The sequence below is a fragment of the Nanorana parkeri genome, unplaced genomic scaffold (assembly GCF_000935625.1).
Source record: "Nanorana parkeri isolate BGI_ZX_2015 unplaced genomic scaffold, ASM93562v1 scaffold2471, whole genome shotgun sequence".
Lineage (NCBI taxonomy): Eukaryota > Metazoa > Chordata > Amphibia > Anura > Dicroglossidae > Nanorana > Nanorana parkeri.
In genome coordinates, this window is record NW_017308739.1 from 106,768 (window position 1) to 118,344 (window position 11,577).

Sequence of the window (11,577 nt, forward strand, 5' to 3'; positions counted from 1 at the left end):
TCCGGCGCCCGGCCCAGCTCCTGGCAACCAGTGTCGTCAGTAAGCTGGGCGGGACGCCGGCCAGAGCATGCCAGGTTGCTAAGAGCTCTTAGCACGCCTGCCGCCCCCTCGGTGACCCAATGAGATGCCGCCTGAAGCAACCGCCTCAGGCTGCCTCACTATAGAGATGGCCCCGTTCAGAACTATGCTGTGATTTGTATATACATTTATACTATGGGTAGGCAAACTGGAAGTCCAGCTGTGGTGTGATTACAAATCCCATGAGGCATTACAAGACTCTGACAGCTACATTCATGACTCCCAGAGGCAGACTTTGTCCCCCCTTTGTAGTTTCACCACCGCTGAAAGTCAGAAATGTGTCTACTACTGCACTATTCCGTATGGCCTATATGAGCTGGACAAATGGACATTTTAAAACAGTGGGCATCAATTTGGATTTCCCCCACCTCCCCTATGTGGCTATAACAGCCTTCAACTTTCTTGGAAGGCCTTCCATAAGCTTTTGGAGCGTGAATATGAGAATTTGTGCCCAATCAGCCAAAAGAGCATTTGTGAGGTCCGGTACTGATGTTGGATGAGAAGACCTGGATTTTAATGGATAGCCCAATTCATCACCAAGGTGTTCAGTAGGGTTGAAGTCAAGGCTCTGTGCCGGCCATTTGAGTTCCTCCACACCAGACTCATCTAAAGATGTCTTTATGGAGCTGGCTTTGTACACATAGCCACAGTCATAGAATAAAAAAAAAGGCCTTCCCAAAACTGTTTCAACAAGGTTGGAAGGGCAGGATTGTCTAAAATGGCTCTGTATGATGTAGCATTAACAGTACCTTTCACTGGAAACACCAAAACTCAAACGTTTGGAGGGGGGATCCCAATACTTTTGGTCATAAAGTGTAGGCATGATGGTCAGGCAGACACATTCACAATGTAATTGGATACGGCTTGGCATTTTTCTACTAACTGCCTTCATCTGTGTTCCATGTGACTCACTGTTCTCGTCTATTTCCACCAACTCTTATTTCTAATTAGAAGTAACTTCTTATAACTTCTGTTTATAAGGGTGAAGGATGGTCATTGTCTCAAACAGACACTCACGGTGCATCAACCATGTCTTAAAATCAGAGCAGACTGTCTCAGGAGATTGATGAGAGATCTTCTTCCCCCGAGAAGTGTTCCATACGTTTTTATTGACAATCCTCTACTACGGCTATTGCCTCTTACCCACTTTTGGATTCTTCAAAGAAATATGCACAAGTCACTCAACTGTTTGACATGACACTGTATTCCTAGAAACGTGGAAACAACTTGACAAGGGACCTACTCAGCCTCCCAAACAAGCAACCCAATATGCCGCAATGGCCCTCTGCCAGCTCAACCTTTGTAGAGCCCTTTAGGAAAGGTTGACTCTTTATAAATGGATGCCTATGATGTTATGAAAACAGATACTTACTTTTTGGCTTCGACCACCTGAGTTTTGAATGAGCAGCACAGGAGTGATCCACCAACCACATTTAGAAGAGCCCCCGACCAGCCCAGGTAAAGAGCCGGCCCAATTTCGTACCTAGTGAGGAAAGAATCGAGAATTGTGTCAGTCACTGTGATTTGTTGTTTCGTAGTTGTTTGCCACCAGCTGTGGGTATCCATACATACTTGGTTCCTGGGTACAGTGGGTTAAAGAATTCCGCGGTGATGTTGAACGCGTACCAAGAGACAGAAATCCCAGCACAGATACCTGAGGAAGAAGAACAGCTCATGTTACATCATAGGAGGTACTCGTATAAATTATGTTACCACCTTCTCTCGGTGACAACACTACGGGGCCAATTTGTAGCAGACAGCAAAGACCTCTATCTACTCTCTGCTGGGCAAATGTGTGGTTTTTGGTGCACAATAATTCATAAAAGCTAGCCTTTGATGTAGAACCTGTGGTGACTCCCAGATCCCCCTCTGCATAATGTAGCAGAGAGACCTTTGTGATTGGGAAAAGAGGCCAGTTACGACTTTCTCAGGTCACATAACCAGGCTCATCTCCTCCCGGCTTTTTTTTTTTCTTTCATTCATTAAGATAAATGGTGCTCCACTTTCTCCGGGCCTAGGCAAAACAGCAGCTTCAAAATGCCGTCAGTGTTATATTATTCACAATTGTTTTATCTGGTACTGTAAAGGATAAGGCTTCCTCAGTTTAGGTCCACTTCAAGACCATTGACCATTTATAGCAAAGTGAGAGTGTCTACACAGAGCCCCCCCCCATGTAGTTATAATACCAAGCCACGTTCCCTCGCCTCTCCTTGCAATGGCAGAGCCATCGCTAATGGAGCAGGGCTTCTGGGGAAGGGGGAGCACTTGACCTTTCCTGTAACGGTGCTCAGTCCTGAGCAGCCAATCACCATGACCAAACACATGTGGGGTGCCATGATATCCATCATCTAAGTTCTGACACCAGAAGACACTGGAGCATATATAGATGAAGATACTGCTGTGGGGAGATAATGAGGGAGCATGGTTGTGCAAGTATATATGCCTGGGGGGAGGCTTCATGGAGACACAAGGCAAGAGTTTCCCTTTAAGCTTCTCCCCATGTTCACCCCTCTGTGCTAGATTCCATCCCCATTCATTTGAAATTCCAATGCCCAAATCTCAGAGTCATCACAACGGTGAATGAAGTGAACACACGTGTGAGCAGGAGTCAGATCCCCCAGAGTGCAGAGACAAAGGAGCAGCCGGTGTTTTGCCAGGGTACTCTTTACGAAGGTTTGGACTTAGCTGCACGCTGACCCCAGGTTCTGACCCCCCAGGCTCATTCTGCTCTAACGTTTGGAGACTAACCCGCACTAACAGAAGCCAATGCCCCCTGGAGCATTCTAGGCATCAGTGAAGACAGGTACCAAGCCACAAAGAAAGGACATAGACTGCAGAGCCCAGCACAGGAGCGTACTTGACGAAGAGCGTACTGGACAAGGCAGCCAGATTGCAGACCTCACTGGAGCAGGCTGGAACGCGGTCAGAGATAAAGAAGAACCCAAAAACAGACCAGAGTTTGGGGCAGGTGTAGGAAATGTGAATCCGAAGACAGTCCAGGGTAAGTCAGTCTTAAGAAGCAACAGACCCAAATCAAGCGCACAGGGAGGTAGCTAGGAAGCAAGTGGAAGCATTACCAGACATGTTGATGGAGTTCCTTTACATAGGTGTGGCCCAGTTAAGAGATGTAGGCCTATGACTTAATTGGCTAAGACACTACAGAAGGAGCCTGGAAGTGCCACCGGTGGAGACAGAGAGAGAGCCTGGCAGCAGTGACAAGAGTCAATGGAATGAGTTAGGGCAGGGTCATGTTTCAAGAAGGAGTGGGGTGTAGTTCAGACTTGAGCAGAAACCAATGCCTGGTGTACAGCCTGGGCCTAGAATTCAGATGCTCTACAACAGTGGTTCTCAACCTTTCTAGGGCCGGGACCCCTCGGTAACATTTGCCAAGTTGTGGTGACCCCCAACCGTAAAATTTAGGGACGCACCAATAGTAGTATCTGTGTGGGCTCTCAAGAGGCTAGTGGGACTCTCTGGTGGCCAGTGCGGGCTCTGTGGTGATCAAGCACTCACCTCCCCTAACTCCTGCCTGTTCCCCTCTCTCTGATCCTCTCTGGCCGCTGCTGCTGCAGCACCATCTAGGAGAACTGACACTGCTGCGCTAGGAGGAGGCTGAGGAGCCTCTTACCTAGAGCAGCACAAGCCACGTGGGGACCCCCTCAACTGTGGGTTGCGACCCACTTTTGGGTCGCGACCCACAGGTTGAGAATCACTGCTCTACAAGGACTTAGGCATTAGAAGATAGCTGCTTTTTGGCAATATTGTTGGCTGAGGCCCCAAAAGGTTGACTTCTCATTCAGAGATGTTTATTTGCAGCCCCAGTGGGAGTTCTCAGAGTCATTGGCAGAGTTGCTTTTACCAACACCAAAGCTGTGTGATCCATACGGGATGAGGGGATATATAACCAATTTATATTCAACTCACCTGCAAATATAGAGAGAGCTCCGGCTACTGTTGCAAACTTGCCCTTCAGTACAGAATTTTCTTCAGCAACCTTCGTGCACTGCAGTCCAACCATCCCACTCAGACATGAGAATAACCCAAAGACTAACGCTGAAATCATGAGGGCCCGGGAAGCCTGCAGGTAACCTGTAATCACAGACACACCAATGTATGAAATGATGCGTCGCAACAATGATTCTCTAAATATATATATATTATTATACAGGATTTATATAGCGCCAACAATTTGCTCAGTGCTTTACAAACAATATATATATATTGCATTGTAATAGAACTTCAGATTTATTATTATTATTACAGACGCTATCTTGGACTCCTTTTACGTTTTTAAACAGTTTTAATCCTTTGTTTAAGTTTCATTCTGTTGACTTTTAAATTATTTGCACTTTGTATTGTATTTTTCATTGACCATCGTGCAAAACTGGATTAAAAAAAGAGTTCAAATTAAACTGAAACAAAAATGGGCGTCTGTCATCAGATTCCGCTTTCTGCAATGGAAGAAATAAAATATACTGATGCGGTTACATCTGCTGCCCTCTTGTGGTCGTTTTGCAGTATGCAGATTTAGAATTTTGTTTTTCTTGGAATTGAATTCCTACACGTGAGAGGTGTTTAGAACTATAGAAGCTGTCTTATTAAATACAGGATCGTGTATGTGAAACTTGCCATGTTTTTTTGTTCATGGCTTATAGATTACTCTGTTTTTGTGTGTGTATATACAGTGTATATATATATATAGAGAGAGAGAGAGAGAGAGAGAGAGAGATTATCCACAGCTATGTTTTCATAGAATGGTTGTGCCTCCTGCCCTCCCTATCTTATGTGCAGGGCCTTCCCTATAATGAGGCTATTGCCTCAAGCTACATCTCTTCAGGTCACATGAGGGGGAGGGGGAGGCAGCAGGCAGAGCGGCATGAGCATCCCGCAGAGTTCCTGTATTCCAGTGATGTCATTGGTTGGCAGGATGCTGGAAACACCATCTCAAGTTGCTAATAGTCAGGCGAGGAGATGCAGAGTCCTTACACATCCCCCTGCCCAGCTCTTAATGGCGTCACTCTCCACCAGCACCCGCCCCACTCATTTTGCACCATTGCACAACCACCCCCCCTCCACCCCCAGAGTTCTCATAATGCTGAACCCATAATGACACCATCTCGCCCTCAAGCATGCACATAGAGTAGCTACCTCACTCATTTTTCATTAGGAGAACAAAATTCCTTTCACCATTTTGTGGCTGAGAAAAATGTCAGGCAACAGATAACATGGATAGATAATAAGCTGCACTTTTATATTTATAAACTTTTTTTTGTGTGTAGGAATTACATCCCAAGAAAAACAGATTGTAAACTGCACCCTGAAAAGGTAACACAAGAGGGCAGCAGATTCTACTTCGTCAGTATACCAATCTCGCAAATGTGCTTTGGATACTATATGGAAGGATCAAGGAAAGCTTTCAGGATATAAACATACAACGCCTGCTTGTTTATGAAGTTATGTGCGCCAGACTGGGACCCTGATCTTGCTGCGCTACTCAATGAGCCGCTGACTTTGAGCAAGCATGGGTGCATTGAATTGTCAGGACACCTTACAGGCACTTCTCTGTTCTGGGTCAGCGATTCACTAGGTATTAAAGGAAGGATAATGATGAAAGCCCCCCCACCCCCTTTCAAACCTAGAATTTAAAGCAGATTTCCAGTTTTATTAATTTTTTTAATACATAGTAACTATGTTACTATGTTATTACCTGGACTAGACTTTAAAAAAATAATGAATGCAGATGTCTCTGCAATACTTATCTTGTATCCAGCACAAAATCTTTGACAGCCAGCCACATTCAACCCTTTTCCTGTGGGCCCAGGATGTCATTGACGCCCCCACCAGGTACTGTCAGCCTGGGCCCTACAGTGAAATGTAGCAGAGGGTAGCGCCGACATCATAATGCAAGAACTACTCTCTGCAGTATTTGGAACAGCTACCAACACTGCAGGGAGGAGAGGAAGAAGACCAGAAGAGGTTACTTGACTGGCATGAAAAGTTGCATGCATGAAGGGAATTTACAAAAACAAAATGTGTGTGTAGGGGGGTTGTGTTTAAAACTATAGTTCTGCTTTAAACATCTTTTTGGTGGGCATTCACTTACAGTCTTGCCATGAGAGTGGCACATAGCCCTAAGGCTGGGTTCACACCAGGCCGTATTATAGACGCGTTTTTTAGCATGTTTTTTAGTTCAGTGCAACACGCGTTTGACGCTCGTTTTTATACCTCCCTGGCGGTATGATTTTTTTGTAAAAATGTCCTTTTATTTTCTATCTTTTTTTCGGGGTTTTTTTTTTTTTTAAACTTTCAATCTTCCCGCCGGTTCCGCCCCCTTGCGACGTGGCCGCTCGCAAGGGACGGAAGACGGCAGCGGCTGGAGGACACATCGGGGATCGCGGACAAGGTAGGAAGACCTACGCTGTTTTCCCGAGTGTGGCTCGGGGTTACCGCTTTGTTAACCCCGAGCCACACTCGGGAATACCAATGGATACGCGCGGAAAAAGGCCCCAAAAGAAGCTCCTGTACTTGTTTGGGCGTAGGGCGTTTTTAAGAGTGTTCCCACACGCTGAAATACGCCCAGGTGGGAACCATGCCCATAGGAGTTAATAGGATTTCACTTGCTGTGCGTTTTTCAGCGCTTCGATCAGCGCTGAAAAAAGCCCAGGTGTGAACCAGCACTCAGTCTTTTCTCCTTTGCCAAAGAGAATTATTTGCAGACCTACGACTAAAGAATTTGTTTTGCAAATTGTATAATTTGTATCATGTAAGCTACAAACCGCGCTAGTTGTTGTGTTTTGCTATTATTTGCTATTCCATATTTGTATACTTAGCATGTTTATGTAGTTTAATAATGAAAAATTGTTAAATATCTCCGGCAACATGAAATAGAAAGAGAACCCCAGTATCCTGAATACCGCAGCATGCGTCTTGTACTAGTGTTAGTGAGTTGGTTAGGACTGCCTCAATGGGACCCTGTCACCACAGAGTCCAAAGTAAACAAGGCCGATGCTGTATACTTACCTTTGTGGTGGTCCGTGACTTCAAACTCTGGTATCCTACCCAGTACAGTTTCTTATAGTGCAATAACATTACTAATCTTGCTAGCATGGAGAAAGTAAAAACTCTGCTTTATTCTGTATATACTATAATGTGAGCATACAGCTGGGAAATAAGGAGGTATGGCCAGTAAGAGTTGGCCCCCTGACTTTATCAGACCCAGAAGCCGCTGCAATCTCTGCTCTCGTTATTTCTTAGATTTGGACTAAGGCAGCCCGAATCTCTTTTTAAGGATATAGCTTCCCCTATTCATATAGATTTGCACAGTAAGCTGGAACCGACCGCTGCAGGCTTTATCCCTGATTCGACCATTGTACGGATCAGAAAGCACAAGGCCAAAAGACCATTGAATCAGGCAAGTTGGATCAAATGCCGGCTTATTACATCTCTCAGGGACTTCAGCAATCAGTTCCCCATCAGAATTCCCAATTGGCTGAGCCATAATAAGGCCAAACAGTGGTGTACCCTTCCTTGGTAGATTGGGGAGTCCACCTGACAGAGTGATGACTTTATAATGGTAGGAGATCTTGCCACTGAAGTCTGAGAGGTAAAGCCAACAGATGATTCGGTCCTAGGGTTGCCACCTTTTCTTCAAGCGAAACCCGAACACTCTAGAGACGCACAGGCAATTTTTGGGGAAAATTAGCTGTGGCTTATTCATATCTAAATAGCACCACCCATTCATATGCAAATATTACAGGTGAGACTATTTTCAGTGGGGGGGCCAGTAGCCCCGATCTTAATTTTGGTTGCCCCCGTCTGCCTGACATCTTGTGTCCAGATTTCTGCTGCCAGGAAACCCGAACAGAGCATTCAAAACCCGAACTGTCTGGGTGAATCCTGGACAGGTGGCAACCCTATTCGGTCCTACAATGCCCACATATAATCAACAATTCACCAAACAAGAACATTTTGGCAAAACCTTAGAGGGCTCGGGTTGGCAAGAAGCCAAGGGCATACGTGCGCCACCTGTAACAGAGCTGCTATAGGTGAAGCTGCCACTTCTACTACTCATACAGTACGTGCCGTCCCAGAAAAAAAGAAGGATTAAGCTGCACTTATTGTGATGAATTGGCTCATTGAAAACTTCTCCACTTTCAGAAGAGCAAACTTCACACGTAATAAGCTGTAAGTATACATCGGGACGGAGTGTCTCCGCTTCTAACTGTGATTGACACCGCTGCTAATGGCCCGTATAAAAAGCCGGTACCGCTTCACATCAGTGTCTCGGCAGTCATAAAAACGGCCATCTTATGACGGCATTCTTGGGCCTTTATACTGCGGAGGACATGAGAACAGTCAGGTGTTTAATACGTTCACTAAATTATACCTTCCAGCACTACAAACAGCCTTAATTCCGACACTTGAGATGGGTTACATAATCGAGCACACGTGGGGGAAGGCACAACACACTTGCCTGGCCTTTTCATATATACCTTCAGTGCACTTGTCACAAGACATATTGGGGGGGCTGCCTTTGCTGACCTCATCCTCTGCAAATGCTACTTGCCAGGCTGTTAAGCTGATCATATGGTTTTGATACTTTTGGAGATAACGACCTCCCATAAGTGAAACTTAAAAAGCAATGCAGTGTCCGCTTTTTTGTTGTTGTCTCTGCTGCCATGTTCTCCTCCGCTTCTTCCCGACTAGTGTTTTCCATGTTTGACCAATTCATTGCTTTATCACTGATGATGTAACTTCTGCACATGCGTGCTGGAATTTTTATTGTCTTAGCATTCGTGCGAACTCCCGGCACCTTGCAGAACATGAGAGTGTGCGCGCTGCACAAGTACGAGGGAGAATCGAAAAGTCAAGGCAATTTATAAATGACACTGTAACAGAGAGAAGCTTGCACAATGCAGCATATTTACATAGCCTGTTGGATAGATAGACCATGCGCAGTACAGCACTTGGACTTTAGTCGAGTGGTAGCCATGTGGACAGAAATATGGATGCTCTGTTGCGAGATTACATAGTTACATAGCTAGTCAGGTGGAAAAATACACATGTCCATCAAGTTCAACCTATAGAGATATGAAAAAGAAAAAAAAAAGCCGAAACAGGGCGCTATGCCCCCAAATACCCGCTGCTAATCCGGAGGAAGGCACAAAATTATGCCATCGAAGAACAACAAAGGAGAACAGTGTCTCATATGGCTGCACATTTGGATATCAGCTATGCCATAGCGCATGATGTCTTTGGATACAGGAAAGTCTGTGCACGATGGGTTCCCAAACAGCTTACTGCTCTGCACAAGCAACAGCGGGTGGAATTTGCCACCCAGTTCTTGAAAACTTATGAAGATCGGAGTGTTCTGGAGAGAATTGGAACCGGCGACGAGACATGGGTGCACCACTACGACCCGGAGAGCAAAAGGAAGAAGGCGCTCTGCACTCGCAGGTTCACCTTGTTAATGGGATTGATAAGATGTTTGGTGGCACTAGTAGAGTCTTGTATTTGTAATTACATATGTGGCAGCAGGCAGATGGGGATGTCTAGGTATAGCCAGGATGGCAGATTTGTAGGGCCCAGTTATAGGTGTAGTGCTGAGGTTCTGACTCTAGGGGGAAGTGTTGAGTGTGCTGGAGGCCTAGAGGTAACCAGCCCAGCTGAAGGAAGCTGGCTCATTAGGGCCTCCATAAAGGTGGCCATACACTCTACAACCATCGCAAGACTTTAGTCTTGCGATGGTTGTAAAGGGATTAAAAAAACGTACGATCTGCCTATCTTGGACAGGCAGATCGCACTCTCGATCATCGCAAGCCCGCCCCCCTGAGGGGCGGGCTTCCGATGACCGCAATGCTGAACGGGCAGTGTGCGCGTGCGCACACCGGCCCGTTCAGCATTTATCTTCCGAGCACCGTTCTAACCAGCCGAGAATCGTACGATTCCCGGCTGGTTTTCGAACATGCTGGTTCGACAGAAGACGTGCGACCGTACAGTAGAAACGGTCGCACGTCTCCGTTCACACTGCTCGATTCTCGTACGAAAAACCGATCGCATACGATTATCGTACGATAATCGTGCAGTGTATGGGCACCTTAAGATATCGCAAGCTGCTAAGTGAGTGGTTCCACTGGGGAGACAGAGGAGGTCTCTGCAGGAGTCAGGAGGGCCCCACCCTGGAACCAGTCTGTGAGTCTGGCTGACTGGGGAGCAGTTCACCTGTGTGGTGAAAGACAAGCCTGTGTGGCAAGCACTTTTGGTTAAAGGAGCCCCCTTGACGTTGGTGAGACTTGAAAATGTTTTGATTAAAAAAAACTGTACTTTGTTTGAAAACCCCTGCGAGGGAACACCTGTGTGGACTTTTCTTTTGAGTTGCAAGTGAATAAAAGTGGGCAAAGAAGCCCTTAAAAAATAAAAAGCGAGTGGAGGTGTCCTGAATGTGCTACCATTTGAAGCTATTCCTCACACATGCCAAATAGGAAATCGTCAATCATCAACAATTGTCAATTCAAAGTCAGATCTGGTTATACATCTGCCATAGGAAAAGGTTATAAACAATGCATCAATGCAATGGGAATCAAGGATCTGTTGGCAACAATAAGATCAAAAGTTTTTCTCTGGTCAACCAATTAGCTTCTTCCACATTTTAGTGAATGAGGAAAATGGGTATATCGAGGAGAGACTGAAATTGGGCAGAGGAGAGATAAAGAAGGCGAGAGAGATGGTATAGAGAAGGCGAGAGAGATGGTATAGAGAAGGCGAGAGAGATGGTATAGAGAAGGCGAGAGAGATGGTATAGAGAAGGCGAGAGAGATGGTATAGAGAAGGCGAGAGAGATGGTATAGAGAAGGCGAGAGAGATGGTATAGAGAAGGCGAGAGAGATGGTATAGAGAAGGCGAGAGAGATGGTATAGAGAAAGGTACTCGCTGGGAATTTTCATTATTTTACTTTTTATTTTATTTTTATTATTACTCTGTTGGACTGTTCCTGTTCATCTGTTTTTTTGGATTAAACGCTACTCTCTGGAAAAGAACTGAGGTTGCCTGGATATTTCCTGAAGATCCAATTTTCAGAACGCACACACATATATATATATATTTATTTTTGTATTGTGAGATTTAGCTTAAAACGGTAGCACATTAAGGACTCTTCCACTCGCTTATGACTTCTTTTTAAGGGCTTCTGTGCCCACTTTTATTAAATCCAACTCAAAAGTCCACACAGGTTTTCCCTCGCAGGGGTTCTCAAACATAACGTACAGCTTTTCTTCAGTCAAAATAAAAGTTTCAAAGTCTTACCGACTTTAGGTTGTCGGTTTACAATACGGCTGTATCCAAACGCCTTTCCCGCACTTTTCACCACACTGGTCATACGCTCCTCAGTCTGCCAGACGCAGACTGGTTCCAGGGTGGAGCCCTCCTGACTCCTGCACAGAGACCTTCTCTGTCTCCCAGGTGGAACCCTGAACACATTCTAGAGGTGCCCATACACTGTAC

General features: G+C 45.6%; 1 protein-coding gene across 1 annotated transcript in view; it reads right to left on the bottom strand.

The window, feature by feature from the left end:
• The window catches only part of LOC108801737 (claudin-15-like), a 9,585-nt gene extending 791 nt beyond the window's left edge, over positions 1-8,794 (bottom strand). The window contains exons 1-4 of the mRNA XM_018573645.1: positions 8,694-8,794; positions 4,003-4,220; positions 1,651-1,732; positions 1,451-1,561 (exon numbers count right to left, since the gene is read on the bottom strand). Of these exons, the coding sequence (XP_018429147.1) occupies positions 1,451-1,561; positions 1,651-1,732; positions 4,003-4,220; positions 8,694-8,794 (512 nt within the window). The remainder of the gene's footprint in view (positions 1-1,450; positions 1,562-1,650; positions 1,733-4,002; positions 4,221-8,693) is intronic.
• Between the last annotated feature and the right edge of the window lie 2,783 nt (positions 8,795-11,577).